At 36.2% G+C, this 16,008-nt stretch overlaps 1 protein-coding gene across 4 annotated transcripts in view; it reads right to left on the bottom strand.

The window, feature by feature from the left end:
* Window positions 1-16,008, bottom strand: part of DNTT (DNA nucleotidylexotransferase) — a 127,967-nt gene that overhangs the window by 19,969 nt on the left and 91,990 nt on the right. For all 4 annotated transcript variants that reach the window (XM_066554508.1, XM_066554507.1, XM_066554506.1 and 1 more), the window contains 3 exons: window positions 11,241-11,343; window positions 4,395-4,658; window positions 2,862-2,945 (listed from right to left, as the gene is read on the bottom strand). In XM_066554508.1, the coding sequence (XP_066410605.1) occupies window positions 2,862-2,945; window positions 4,395-4,658; window positions 11,241-11,343 (451 nt within the window). The remainder of the gene's footprint in view (window positions 1-2,861; window positions 2,946-4,394; window positions 4,659-11,240; window positions 11,344-16,008) is intronic.

Raw genomic sequence — 16,008 nt, 5'->3', positions numbered from 1 at the left:
ACCCTAAACATTTTACAATTTGGGCATATGTTCCCTTGTGCAAAATTAGCTTATTTTTATCACTTATTTTAAGCTAACTACTCTGATGACCCTAAAAATGAATAAAATTGGCAGCCACACAATTTACTGCCAACATCTCCTCTTCGACTATGGGCCATCAAATTTCACAGACAGACACCACTGCTGTATTCTGCACATTTCTGATCTTAGTACACACTGGGCAGCAGTATGGAAGGGTTTTGTTCAAACTGTCATTTGTGGGAATAACCTAATACAAAATTGTAAAGTTAAAAATATTTTTAAATATATTTGAATTTAACACATTAGATTATAAATATTCATATACTTGCCAGAGAGTTATCTCCCTGCTTCTTTTTAGAATAACACTACTTGAAAAAAGAATCTGTGTTAAGCAGATTATAAATTCAGTGCTCCCTGGTCTGAAATTTTTCATATTGCATATCTGCCTGAGAAGTTTCTTTCTGTGTGGAAAATATCAGCTAATGTAATTTAGCTATTTCTGAGACTGCAGCAGAAATAAGAACAGTATTCTGCTGTGTCAACATATTAACACAACTTCTTCTGTTCGAAATCTGCATTGCATCTGTGGTTTACAGCAAAAAACAGATTTTGGAAGTAAATTAGCTGTGTTTGCAATTAAATGAGAAATGGCAGACCTAGATATTGGGGAACAAGGGGGGGATGATGACAGATTTGAAAGCAAAGTCCCTCCCTGAAAGGAACAGCTGACCCAACCATGTGCCTCAATTGATACATGGAAATCATAGATTAAGGACTTTGTGGTCAAGACAGTTGAAATCTTCCCTGGAGATTTGGTCTGGGTGTTTTGGGTTTCATTCAGTATGGTTTTTGTTTTGCTGGTTTGTCTTTGCCTTTGTCAAGAACTCCTGCCTTATGATAAGGAATAAGGAAAATTTTCTGACTTTTTCTTCTCAGCCCTCTCTTTAGGTCAATTTCTTCAGTTTTGGGCAGTACAGCTGAGGAACTGAGGAAATGTAAATTGAGACTCAGACATGTAGAAGGTCTGGAGACTAAATTACAGTTACGGCTGATGGTTTGGGGAACCGCAACATGGGTATACACATTTCTTTGGATTTTTCAAATTTCCAAGGCAGATACTCAACAGGAGAAATTTAAGGCTGGACACCGCAAATGCAGGGCCTTTGAAATCAATGAATGTTTAAGACTTTAAATCTTTCTCTGCCTCAGCTCTTTACTTGAAAATTTGGGATGACAAGAACATCTTCCTAGAGCATACGGTGAAGATAAACTCATCATTTATCTGTGAATCATCCTGGCTAATCTAGTCAAAAACACATGGAAACTCACTTTTTTTTTCCTCCCCCAGAAAGATTTTAATGGTATATCAGTTATAGAGCCTAAACATAGTCAAGAAAAAGGAATACTGATTGATGTTGTTCATGAAAGAACTGTGTCCATTTTTCATCTCTGAAAGTCTCAGAGCTCTGAGTAAAAGCAGCAGATATAAGGATACATACTCACACACCAAGCAGGCAAATTTTGCTGCATACAAAAAATAACACTGGCATTCCTCCAAAATTCTTTGGTTTTCCCTAGTGCCATTTTTTGTTACACCCAAAAAACTATTGAACAGAGCAGATAGGAATGTGCAGATAATAACATCAGCCATATTATGTTGAGGAAAAGCCTTTATATTTTGAATACTTTCAAAATATAAAAGAGAGACAGGAATACACTGACATCATCCCTGAGTTTGTGAAGAAACATCCTCTTTAGACACATCATAGCATATTTATCTACTATTGATTTTATGTTTTCTTCTGAAGCATCTAGTATTGACAATTGCTGGCGACAGGATATCTGACTAAATGGATAATTAGTCTGATCATTTCCCCAGGTTTCCATGTGAACTGAGGATGCTATAGCTGCATCTGGACCTGGTGAGCACATATGGAGACAGCTGAAATGGAGTGATGGCTTAGATCACTCCTGCATCTCAGAAAGAAGCCATGAGACAATACTGCATGTGAGCAGGGGTGCTGAAAGCAGCCTCCATTCTATAAGGAATATATAGGAAAGATTAATGTAAAATCTTGATGTGGTACTTTGCCTTTCCCTAAATTGATATCAATAAGCATCTTCAGTATTGATTTTTGCTTATTATTTAAATGGCCTAATACAAATACAGACAGTAAGCCAGATAAATGCAGAGATCAGTATAACTGCAGCCAAGAGCCTTTATACCAGAAATTATACCAATTACTCCCCAGGCTGCCAAGCCTGACTAAAGAGAACTCCACACAGACTTCTGAATGCAGGGCTTTAAAAGCAGGATGATCCCTAATCCTTACTTAGTGTCATATCCTGCAAAAACTTCCTCAAAACTTCCTTCTAACTGAGCCTGTACCACTTAATATCCCCTCTTCCTATGCAATGTCAGACCAATATGAGATGAAAGTGTGTTGGGGACACAGAAATTATCTCTCCTTCTGAGACAGAGGGGCAGTGAAGTGCCTTTTTCAAATACTCGCAGATAGTTTGTTCTCAAACTATGTGTTCTCTCTGTGAAGGCTGCACAGTTCCTATCAAAGACAAATGCCTAATTCATGTTTCTTGTTACATTTCAGGAATTAACTCACAATTGCCAAAAAAAAAAAAAAATGAAGGATTTCCAGACTTACTTGTTCAGATTTAATCAGGCTGTTCCAGTGAAACTAAATCATGTGAAGGTGGAACTATTTACCAACAAATGGATAATCAAGCTAAAATATTCTATATACTTGAATATAAAAAATTAACTGGAAATGCACACTCGGAAATAAAAACACATTAGCTTTATTTCTGAGAATTAACAGTACCTTTCTCCTGTCATATAATCCATGGTTATCCAATATCATCTTCCTTTCATGTGTAGCATACCTCCGCAAGTCACGTCCAAATTGCTGTCAAAGATAAAGCAAACATCAAACACATGCACAAACCAAAATTCTTATCTTTTGCACCTTCTAACACAAAACCAAATAATAAACTAAGGACCAAAAATTACTTCTATTAAAGGAATATAGTCTGATAAAATCAATCATGTGAAGGGAAATGTTTGGATAAGGTATCCAAACATTTGCATCCGTCCATCATTGCAGTCAGTTACTGTGACAGCAGTTGGGCTCTGTATAAGAAAGTAAAGCCGTGATGGGCTCCCACAGTCTGTTGGTGAATTAGCCCAACAGGGAGTAGGAGTTCAGTGAGGCAGGGAAAAATGAAGTCATTGCCTACTCATCCAAAGGGCCTCACACTGTGTGTTTTTAGTGTAGACTCCTATCTACAGACTCGAGAGAAGAGCTTTTAAGTTGCCAAACACTTCCACGATAAGAAAGGACCCCAAAGTCTGCAGAACTTAATCCAAAATCCAAATAAATACATTTTGTTATCTCAAAAAAGTGAGTGAAGTAACTCAAATTCAGCAGGAGAACACATCAATTTCAACATTTGGCCTGGTCTAAAACATCCTGCTTCCAATTAACCTGAGTAGAACAGAGTGGCAAGGCACCAGTACTGCTTCCAGCACATCAAAAAGATAATTCAGAGCTGGCTCAGAAGCTCTCCATTGTACCATGTAAACACTCCCTAAAAAATTAACATCAGAAGGCAAGAAAGTAGAACAGATCAAAAAATAATTCTGTCTGGAGAGAGATTAGTCATTTGAGTTTTGAGTTTGCATTAGGTAGAATTTTTTTGTTTTGAAAATAGTGTACTATTTTATATTATGCCAGCTAACTAGTGTCTATTTAGAAAGTAGCTATCATTTCAAGCTTTCTTATTAAAACATAAATCAAAATATATTTTATTCTGGTTCAAAACAAATGTCTAATTTTAATTTTTTACAGTTTTTTACAATTTAAAGGAGTCAATTAAAATGCAACTGAAACAAAGCATTTGATCTAATCCAAAAAGAAAGATATCAATTTTTTTTCAATTTCCTACAAAACAAATTAAGTTCCAATTCAGAGTATCTCTTCCTCAAATGTTTAATTTCCTGTAATTATGTGACGCTTTCCAAATCATCTCTACTCAGTAACCACTTAAATTGCTTGTTAACAGCATCATGATGTAAAAGATAACACAACTGACCAAAAACCTAGCTCTCCATTTCATAAACCTAAACACTAAGCTTCAAGGAAAATAGAGCTTAACTCTCCTAGAGAGACATCCATAAATGTTAGTAATGAATTCATCAGCTCCAACAACCCACAACCAGGGGTGGATGACAACATGAAATGTGATGTGTGGACATCAGGAATATTTTTTTTTTAATACATGAACTCTGAATAGTCCTGCAACAACAAAAATGTGTTTGCAATGCTAAGACAACATACAGTGCTGTGGTTACTTACCCTGGAGCCTGTCCAGCCTAACAAAGCATATGAATATTGCTCAAAGGGGGTTATCACCAGATCCACACGGATTGCCTTCCAGTCTTTGACTTCTGCCATTTCCAATTGTTTTGATGTGTTGCAAGTGCTGTTGTCTACTCTTGGCTGATATAATTTTAAAATTGCAAAACACTTCTGAAAATGATCCATAGCATCAACTCTTCTGCTTGGCAGCTGTTCCTTTACAAATGTTGACTCAATGATATCACAATAAAGGAGTAAGCCCTGAAGAGAAGATATTGTTCACACTGAATTGCTGAACTGGTTTTACTGTCATTCCAGAGTTTCTAGACAGTTGTCTTAAAAATTCATGTGAAATGCAACTTCAGTAAACAAGGAACTGTGCCAGGGCAAATCTGGGCTAAGGAGAGACATGAAACAGCTTCAGACTTTGGAAAAATATTTGAGGGAAATCTGCACTGGTTGATATCTGATAGTAGTGAGGTCCTGCCCTGTACTAAAGAGATAGAATTTGCAATTCTTCCCCTCCCTCCTTTTCTCCTAAGCCTTTTTCTAGTTAATGTCAACAGAAATTTGAGTAAGAATTGATGTGTTCCTATGTGGCAGACATCTAGAAAAATATTATTAGTCCGGTGCACAGTCTTGCTGAGGCATTCCAAAGTGGAAGATTCCATTTGGACCATAACTACTGCATGAGATTTCCTTGTGACAAGGTCTGGAGTCTCCAGAGAGATGGAAGATCCCTGCCCATGTCTTTTGCTCAGAGGGAATGCCCACTTCTTTAGGTCATTGGACCACTTCTTTGTTTCTATTTTAAAATCACTCAAAAGTTTACACATTCTCTTCTTCTGGATTAGGGGCTTTTTTAAATTGCACAACTGAACTGAGAGTGTCTATAAGTGGTTTTATTTGATGGCTGTCAGTTGTAGTTTAGGAATGGTATTCTCCCATTCAGTAGCCCAGATAAAACCACTCCTCTTGCTTCCTCCTCCCCAACTGAAAACACAAAAGGCAAAGATCATGGGCTGAGATAAGAACAATTTCCTGGAAACAGCAATGGGGTAAGACAACAAACAGTACCAGCAGCACTACTAATAACAAAAGGTATAAGACAAAGAAATTATTTGCATGTAAAATACCAGACCATTTCAACCACCACACTTTCTCCCACTGGAAGGAGAATCCTTCTTCTAAGAAGAGACAAAGTCCCTTTCCCCCACCCCTGGCAATGATGGAAAGTGGTATTGAATAACATTAGGGTCTGGCCATGCCCCTTCCCTCTGATCTGGACCAGGACCAGGACAAAGGGTCTCCAGATAAGACTCTTAATGTCCCAGGTAACAAAGAACTGATTTTTTGGAAGAATACTTCAGTATTAAAACCAGAATTTGATTATTATTTCTTTTATTTAGTGCAGGTGTGGTAACTTTACATGCCAATATCTTAAATGCCTTAGAGAATTCTTTACAGTAATAAAATTATCTTTATCACTCAGAACTATAATTCTGCCCCCCCCAAAGAAAAGGCATATCAAAAACACTTAACGAGATATGATTTCCATGAAGAGACTCTGATATGTATTATTATATTTTTAGCCTCCAGCTTTTTGTTGATGATAGCTCCAAATTAACAATCCCATTATTCTACTGGAAATCAGTTATAGGCTTTTCATGGGTCAATGAGCCAGCCTTTTTAATGATAACTATTTTATTTGAATTGGCATTCTTTCACTTGCTTGGAATTTTTCTTGATTATGAAGATTTATTATAAACTGATATGAGAAAACTCCTTATGTAGCTTCTGCTCTTGTATTACTAGTTTCACAGTCTGATGATTTGAAAATGCTTAAATTTAGCAGGTGCTCTGTAACATCTATCTTTAAAACAGCATTTTTTTCTTAATTTTACCCCAATGTCACAAGGCACTGATGCTTGCTCTTTCCAAATATAGACTCAAAACAGCTGTTGAGTGTTAATGCATAACTGCTTATTTTCCTGCTTTTTTTGATGAAGCTATACTCCCTTCAAGTTAATTTTCTTGCTTTTAATGCTAATAAAAACAATTTTAATATCATTCATCACTGACCAATAATTGATGAATTCATGCTTTGATTAAGCATCAATATTCTTCCCATTTTTGGTAAAAACCTGTTAGCTACTTAGGAGTATTTTCTCATTTTTTGCTTCATTTTTCTTTTGGCTCTTGGAGATTTGGGACACTACACAGTATATACCAGAAGTCAGGGTATCACCATTAATAGGAGCCAAAGCCTAGGTCATATGCATTGGGATAGCATTTCCAATTAACCTAGTATAATTAGACAGTGGACATCACCAACACCCCACAAAGTAAAGGTGAAATGCACTTAGGTACACTTGGAAAAAGCATTGCCTGAAGGGGCAGTCAGCTTTGAAGACTGTATGAAGTTCTGGCCACTGCTGGCTGCAGAGCTGCATCCTTCTCATTACTCTGAGTCAGGGAATCTGCAGTTCCTTGCACATTTCAGATTGATCTGTACACCATAAAGTGCTGTAGGTCCTGTTTACACAATCAAGTTTTAAAGTGTGGGCATTTTAATTTCTCAAATTTACAACACCATCAAAACTAAATGTATTTTTTAGAACAGTTATGTGAAGACTCTCAACAATTTTCCATTTTTAGAATGACTGCACACCCTTACTTAAATATGCTGAGTGCTGGCACATCAATAGCATTGATATTGGAGTAAATCCATGTTCAAATTGAGGAAAAGTATGACTTTTTAGAAAAATATTAAATCAATTACTGAAAAATCAATCAAATACGGTCACTAGCATTCTCAGTCATTTTTAATTAAATGGAATCTTATTCCATATTTAGTGTTACATGCTGTCACTATTCATAATTGTTGCTAGCTGGATTAATTCTGCTAAAGCTAAGTAGGATCATTTTATATAATCTGAAAATGTAATCCAATATGTTCTTCTGGAACGTATACGTTGTTGCTCTAAATTTTCTTCTGAGATAGTTTAATAAAGTGAAACTGGAATTCTTTTTTTTTCAGTGAAATTCCTATATCTAATCTAAAATAGGATGTAGCATGTTAATTTGGAAAAATCTCAACCTAGATGAGACAGATGGAATTCTATAAAGTAGAAGAGTTAAAGGAACTGATGCTTGGGAGAAGTCAGGCCTTTTAGGATAAGAACTCACTAGAAAATGGCATCAAAGGTTTGATCAGCAGTGTAAAACTTGGCAGCTGCTGCATAATCCTGCAGCTGCCTTGGTCACTTTTTCATCTTGAAATTCCCTGTGTGTCGGAATGATCTGTTTCTGAGCATGTCTGGAGCAGCCTGACTTTGACAGCAATGGACAGATCAGCATGGAATCCATCAGTGTAGGTGTTTACCTCTCTATGCCATGGGCATTTCCACTGCTGAGCAAGAGAAAGAGACAGACAGACAGGGAGTTACATGTACCTACTCATGCACACACAGCTATACAATACACACCAGAAAGATCACATGTCTTAAGAAATGCCAGATCTTCACTTAGAACACAGCAGGAAATGGAACACTTCTGCTTACTTTATACAATAACTTCACAAGCAGGATAATCAGATTCAGCCCTGTACTCTTTCTAAAGAAATTTAAGCCAAGATCTCTCATGTTCAGGGCTCTAACCACCTTGCAATAATCTATTTTAGGTAAGAATTTCCTCATCTGAGTCAGAATGAACCAAAAAAACTCATAATGAATTGCGAAGAAAGCTGAGACACTATGTGTTCTCAAAGGAGCTCAGCATCCTTATGCACTCTTTCATCAGAAACTAAAGGTTCTTTCCCCTGACTTCTTAATAATTTCTGTATCTTGTCTTAGAAACAGGTTTTGTTGCTGGCAAAATCCAGCTGTCACTTAGTAATGAATGTGTGGCTTTCCTGTGAACCCTGTTTCCAAAATCTGTTTCCAGCAAAAGAAAAAATATTACTTGCTCCTCACCATACTCTTTAATGGGACATCAAACTTTCCCCTTCCTGATCACCTCATCAAGAGTGAATACTAGAGTTTAAACCAGACAAGTAATATATTAAAATAGGTAAGCACAGGCAGGCATCTCCATCACTCATTTTCTTAAAGCCAAAAGAAAAACACCAACATTATATTTACATGAATATAAAGGGAAAAACTGAAGAGTGCAGGAGTGCCTGTAGTAACAGCATCTCTTCCACTGTTGAAAGTATGTATATAACAGGAACAGTGCTAAATATAGCTATACAGGTTTTCAGCAAAAAATGAAAGCATTTTTTCACAGTATGTGAATGAAGCTACATGGACACAGATGGCTCAGCCTGTTTGCCCACAGACTTCCAAGCTCTAGCCCACAGAAGCAATTTCTTCCTTTCTTTATGAGGCTTTTTGGAACCATTAAGACCATAACCTGTGTACTGCATCACAGCTTTTCCATTTTGCCACTCTACTTTGAAGACTTTGTGTTCTCTGTTCCCCAACCCATTTATCCCTGGTGATGCTGGATCAAAGACCATAATGGTGCTGATTTAGCCATTTCATTTTCAGCAGCTTTCAATGGAAGGATCTTGTAACACTAAACTTTTGAGTTTAGTTAACACTAAACCTTTAAACTATTTAAAGCTGTGGTCCATAATTTAGAAGTTAAACATTGTGGAATCCTTCACTCATAGCTGCCAAAAGGAGGCCAACATCACGACCTCCGTGATGTACATCAATTAATTTGGGCTTAGAAGGAGCAGCACAAAAGTGGCAAGCTGTGATGCAGACTACTGCAAAAAGTTATGAAGTGCTTTATTTGGGGTTTTCTTTGTATCCTCCCCTCTCCCTTGGAAATCAAAGATAATAAAAAGGCAAGAGGTGTATAAATCCTTTCTTACTTTTTTCCATTTTGATTTTGCTGGCAGCTTGTTTTTCAGTAGTGCCAGTAAAAGCCTGTATATTACAAATGCCACAGTAGAGAGGTAGTGTAACTAGTATAAACCATGAAATGTCTGGAGGACAAACAGAACACAGGAAATCATTGTCCATAGGTTTAAACTATACCCAGCTTCTCTGGCTTTGGTCTCCATGACCACTGTTCTTCTGATATGCTCTACATGCTGGGATTTCTAGAGGAATCTTAATCTTTTTATCAAACTCCCGGCCAACCCTTGACCTCCCATACTCTGCCTGCTCTCCTTTCTGCCAAATAGCCCCCTTAACAAGAAAACCAGTAAGAAAAATTTATTTTCATTTTCTTTTCTTTCAATTCCTTTTAATGAAAACAGTTCAAATCTAACTGAAAAACTTTAGTACTTGTCAGACTTCACAGATCACAGCCATTTTTCTCAGTAATGTAAGTGGAAAAGAAGGAATGAAAGGCTGCACTCAGGGCAGACTCTAGCCTTGGTCTGTTGTCACTTTTCCAGTCTGCTCTATTATAACAAGCACGATTTTGGAGGACCCATACCTGGTTTCCTAGAGATTCAAGTGTGTATAAGAAGGGAAAAGACCCATTCTAAGAAGAAAGGCAGCATTTCTCATAGTAAAGGGAATATAATAACTGTGAAAGGACCTATACATTAATAATAAAATGATTGATAAAAATAGAGTATTTCCTCAGCACTCATTAATTGCCATGGCTTCATTGCTTTTGAGTAGTCTAAATCTACTCCAACACATACAGCTTCCACAGAGGAATGAGAAAAACCTAAAAAATTAATAATAGTTTTTTAACACTTTAAAGACCAAAAATCAACTGGAAGAAGAGGAATTCAGCTAATGTTGCATTTTACCAGAAAAAAACAAGTTTGAGGCCCTTCCATCAAAGCCAGCTGAAAGATTTTGACCACCTTGAAACATATAACCTCATACAGTCACATAAGCTTCTGTGTAGTTGGGCATTTTTAATCTTTCATGTGTTAACCCATTATACATTAATTGAAGTACACAGCTCAAGAATCAGTTCAAAAGCATCTTCTGCAGCCTGTCAGCACTGAAAGCTGACTTGGCTTAGCAGTGAGGTACTTGATGATTCACCTCAGGGTGCTGGCCTTTTACTTGTTGAAATGTAGTCTATTTCTTTGAATAGTGTTGGTAGTAAATGTTGAAAAATATCTCAGCTGGCTAGAAAAGTAGAAGAAAAACAAAAGTTTCTTTTTCTCAACATACTGTATTTTTCTGACCCAGGAATATTTTAGCTACCTGTACCTGTTTTAAATGAGACACCTCCAACTTTAAAGCTGCTGGAAACTGAAGAGCTGAACAGAAAGAAAAAAAAAAAAAAAAGAGCAAAAAAACCCCCAAAAAACAACCAAAAATCCATCCCTTAGATGAGCAACTCCCCTAAGAAATGACAGAATTGTCTAGCACTTTGGATTGGAAGGGACCTTGAAGATGTGTGCATTTTTCCAAACACAGACATCATGGAAATCTGCGTCAATTTTTCTGTATTTCTACACTTACAGCTGGATCTCCCTGGAGCAGCTTCCCCAGGGAAAACCTACTCCCACCTGAAGGAGAAATTAAACAAGTAGACAGTTTTTTTGAAGTAAAAGAACAATTTTCTCCGACACTCAAAACTCTACCTAGCTTGACTTCTCACCTCTGATCAGCTGCATATTCTTAGAGTAAGATATTACAGAATATGTGCACAATTCTGATATATCCTTCAACTTTAGCATTCAGAGCTACAGGACGCACCTAGATCATGATGGTTAGTAATCAAATAGAGCAGTATCCTGCTCCAAAATACTGCAGTCAGTTGTAACAAGGCGTATGACATTCTTTAAGAGCTATATAGGCTTAATTCAGTGGAGTTAGAACATGTCTTTTTGGCCAAGTGCTCTTTAGTTCATACCTGCTTTTTCCATAAGTCAATAACTTTATGCAGAAGTTCGTCATCTTCTCTTGGTCCTGGATTGGTGATCAAAAAATCTATGTCATGTCCAATATTCTTACCCCTAGAAGGAATAAATAACAAGGACATTAAAAGAGTTAAGTTCCTGTTGAATTTTGCTGTTTTCAAAGAGAGCATTTTTGCTGCATTATAAGAAAAGTTTGCAGAATAAAGTTAAAGCAATGTTGCTTCAAACATAAACAAAATAGAATCTTTTATTTCTATTATGGGGTCTATTAGTGTTCTTTATAAAATAATAATTACAATTTTTTTATCTATGTCCTCTGTTTTTCAACTAGATCCTACAGATCCATTTGCAGATGTTAAATCCCTTTCTTTCTTTCTTCCCCTTAAGTCCCAAAAAGGAAGATTTTAGTCATCTTTGGATTTAAAAAAAAAGCATAATCAAAAAACAATGTTACATATTATGAATCCAGTGCAGTAACAGCAGATAAACCTGTCAATCAAACTACCACAGATTTAAATATTCTTCTTTGCTTTTGATGCACATCTTAATGTACAAAACTGTGATTATGAACATTTATTGTTTCTTTTACCAGCACATATAAATCCTTTGACTATTTCACAGTTCTTATAAATATAACAATGCTTTTTACAGAGATGGAGATTGATTTTTTTTTTTGAGGGCAGTTCATCCTTAATGTGACTAAAGCTTGTTCATTACATGCACTAAGGATTTCATAATTAAATCTGCGTGCACAAAATTTAATTGTAAATGTTCTTAATGAAAAATTATGTCATAACCTCTTGTTTTCCTCTTTTAAGTCTAAGCATTCAGCTTGTCTTTCATCTACTTTCCAAAGGTGTTAAACTGAAATCTGATTAAGACTTGGCTATCATTGGAAAACAGGCAAAAGCATGTTATTGAATGTTTCCCTTCAGAATTATAAAATGCTTGAGAACACATGAAAATTTATCTCACAGTGCAATTCATCTGAGTATTGCAGAACCAATATGAGATTTTAATTTTGGATTGGTAGTACAACAGGAACTGCACAAACATTTACTGAGTGCAATCACTCCAGCCTAAGGAGAAATGAGCAGAGGAAAGGAGAGATTTCTGCAATGAGAATAACTCTCCTTTGTGGAGTTGGTGGAGTAAGCACCCAAAATCTGGAGTAGTGACTCTTATGTGTAGCATATCTCCAAATGTCTCTCATGTGTTTATGGGAAAAGTCTGCTCTTGCTGATGCTCACAAGGGTACCTGATGTTATTATTCAGGAGGGCTTCAGTAAACCCTGTGTCAAGAATTCAGAGAACTTGTGAACTGCCATTCAAGCAATGAAAATAAAACTGTGCAACCCAAAAGATATTTTTTAAAAAAAAAATTCATTAGATTATTTATTCTCTTAAAATAATGCCTAAAACTGAACCTGATTTCCTAAACTTGCAAATTTGTAGGAACAGAACTGATAGGCAGACTCGTCAACTGCCATTTGTGTGACAGGAAGTCATCTAACTGATGGACAGTTGAACAGCATTATCACAAAGTTGTAAGGAGATGAAAGTCTGGGGTTTGCATTTGACAAGCAGTCATACTCACTATAATGCAATTATTGTGCTGTGTCTGCAGCAAAATAGAAATTGCTTAAACAGATAGAAATTATTTCAAAGAGGTTTCAAACAAAGCATCAGTCTAGGCTTAGAAACTGAACAGCAATTCAAAGTCAAGAAGTTAGAAAATATTTAGTATTCCATGTAACACTGAGTTATTTTGTAGGATGCCATTCATTATCTCTAAAATTACAATAATAATGCAAAGCTCTTACATAGCACTTTTTACTAACATGTCCCAAAATATTTTTCAAAGGCAAGGAATTGACTATTCCTATCTTAGAGATACAGAGTGGCATAAGAATATTTGCTTAAAATTATTTTTTAAAGAAATCAAAGGAAAAAATTGGAAGCTGATGGAATTGGGAGCTGACTCCCCATGCTTCCTCAACATCCACATATTTTAGGTTAACAACATCTACAAAATCCTGCATCAATCAAACCATAAAATCACAGGAAATCCAAGGTGCTTCATTGGCCCTCTATTTCCCAAGCCAGAGAGTATTTGTTGAAATGCTCTCAGTGGCTTTTCTTTGGTGACTTCAGCTTTCTGAAGCTTTGAGCAGGAAAATATTAAAGCTTTGGATTTCCTATTCAGAATCCACTTACATATTTTTCTTCTCTTCAAATTTAAACCTAAATCTCCACTGGGCTGGAGCTATAAGAATCCAGCACCTAAAAGAATGGAAATCGCAGCTTACCTTTTGTTCTAATAATTTATTCAAGCCTGAAGACAATAAAAAACAGTGCACTATTAATTAACTGTGTTCAATTCTTGGCTGACTAAACTTGTATAAAGCTGGTAAATGTTTCTTAGCAGTCAATGAACTACCTTTAAGGTTGTTGGAATTATCTTTCTTGATGTTATTAGATTCCAAGTCATCAACTATAACTTTGAAAATATGTGAGGACATTTGACGATTTTCTTGAATATAGATGAGTAATATGCATAAACATCTAAGAAGAACAAGATGTAATTGCTGAAGTGATGATTGTGTAGCAATGGAAAAGGAATTAAATCTTGCAGAAGGTTGCACATAGCTGAAGAAATATTGAGCAATGATCTTTTTGTTTGAGCAGTAAAGAGAACACTTGAATAAGTAGCAGAATCACTTATTTTAGAAACAAATAATTTATAAGTACCATAAAATGCATGTTCCTGAGGGGGAACCCTAGTAACCTTAGTGTGCATGCCCAGTAAAAACACGTAATTACAGCTCTAGTGGAACATGCACACATATGTACACATAGTGCAAATATTTCTTTCTGTCTGTTCTGATATCAATGCCATATTTTTATTCTATCCTCTGTGCTGGGCCTCATTTAACTCCCACTGTAACAGCAGCATAGAATTACTGTTTGACATCAGTTGAATTTGACCAAATAGAAGTGGCTCAGGAATTCTGTCTAATAACTGCAGTCCTGATTAATTTGCTTCTACCACCTATCTCCAACCAACATATGCCTTTCAGGAAAAGGAACATACATTTATACTCCAAATCCCAGGTAGTCTACATGCCTGTGGATTTGCTTATTAAGCAGTCTTTGCTGAGATGTTGAACAGGGGACAGACAATTTCTTACAGCCAGATATTAAAATAATTCAGTGTTACTGTCAGTCAAACTATGAAGAACTACATATTTTCTTTGTATAAACCTCTTATAAAGAGAAAAACCATTCTTTAAGCTTGAAGTACTGGAGTGTGACAGTGCTACAACTATTACATAGAAAGTAAAATCCTGGATGTTTGACAGAAGAAGAATTCTACCCATTGCAAAATAGTTAAAGAATAATTCTTGGTTCTGATACCACAGATTTTCAAAACCTTGTTACATAGTGTCCCATCTTCACATATAAATTACTAGAGTTTAAATAAAATAGAAAAGCAGTGGTCTACAAAGTAGATCAATAAGTACAATTCCCTAAATATTTTGCCTAAAGAGAATTTACTGAATTCAGAATTTAATCACAAGTTTATTATTCCAGAACATTTTCTCCCCTAACCTGAAATCTAGACCCAGAGTAAATGGCTTTATTGACTCAGAAGGACATTAACCTTTGCTACTTCTACAATTAGTACACTGACAAGAAATTAGCAGAGTCAGATCTGTGCAAGGGTTTTTGAAACACTGATTTCATGCTGAAGGAGTTTGTTAAATGGAAGAAATTATTATGTTTGCAAAATAGTTGTTTCATTTGCAACAGGAACTAGGTAATAGTTAAAAGAAGTTAGAAAGTTATTTTGTTTGTGGCAGAAAGTGTCTTCCAAGACAAGAAAATGCTGTAACATTTATTTGAAGTTATTTCCTCAGCAATTCTCAATTACATATTCTGACAAATAGAAGTTCTGACAAATTCTGACTGTAGAGAGTATTAACAGCCTAAGTAGCAACATAATACTGCACCAGGTCACTGCTAGCATAAATGACCAGCTAAGCTCTGTACACCACATGTTAAGCTGTTCTTCAAATCACTTCCAGCTTTATCTCAGGAGCTTTCCTTAATATTCAGGTCAGCTCCACATTTCCAAAATAACATTTAGATTCAACAGTGTCAATGCCATGGCGGTTCACATACATATAGACTAGGTAGCAAGAAAATAAATGCTCACTGAAGTGCAAAAGCAGCTCAATCAAAGTTAACAATCAAAACCAGACCCACAGAAAGCAGAGACAGCAGAATACAAAATGGAAGTGTTGGCGAGCCTGACTCGCATTGTGCAGTGCCCACTTTGGCAGCCAAGGGAGAGGGGAAGAGGGAACATTGAGTCAGAATAAAGCAGGGGCTCTCAAACATGCCAAACTCCAGCACCAGCTTCATTTGTCCTCTCAGTGCTTCATCTCCACCTTAAACATGACAAAGATGTAAAACCAATGAGGATGCCTAAAGCAAGATGCCATTTTAGAGTTCATCAAATTAGACAGAAGGCTCAGCTGTACTATTTATCACATGAAGCCATACTGTGCTTCCCTAAATTTGCTTTTTAAGAGTCATAGATCACTCTGATTCCAGAATTAGAACTCAGGAAAGCCTTCCAGTGCAGGACAGAGTAATAAATAGGAACAAAAAGCTGTAGAGATTACCAGGTTACTTTATGCAAAAATTAATGACAAGCACTAGATGATAATTTTGAGCATAGTTACTAAAAACAAT

Source organism: Molothrus aeneus, chromosome 8, assembly GCF_037042795.1.
Source record: "Molothrus aeneus isolate 106 chromosome 8, BPBGC_Maene_1.0, whole genome shotgun sequence".
Lineage (NCBI taxonomy): Eukaryota > Metazoa > Chordata > Aves > Passeriformes > Icteridae > Molothrus > Molothrus aeneus.
Note: the sequence above shows the minus strand (reverse complement) of the source record. Positions and strands in the feature narration are given on the sequence as shown.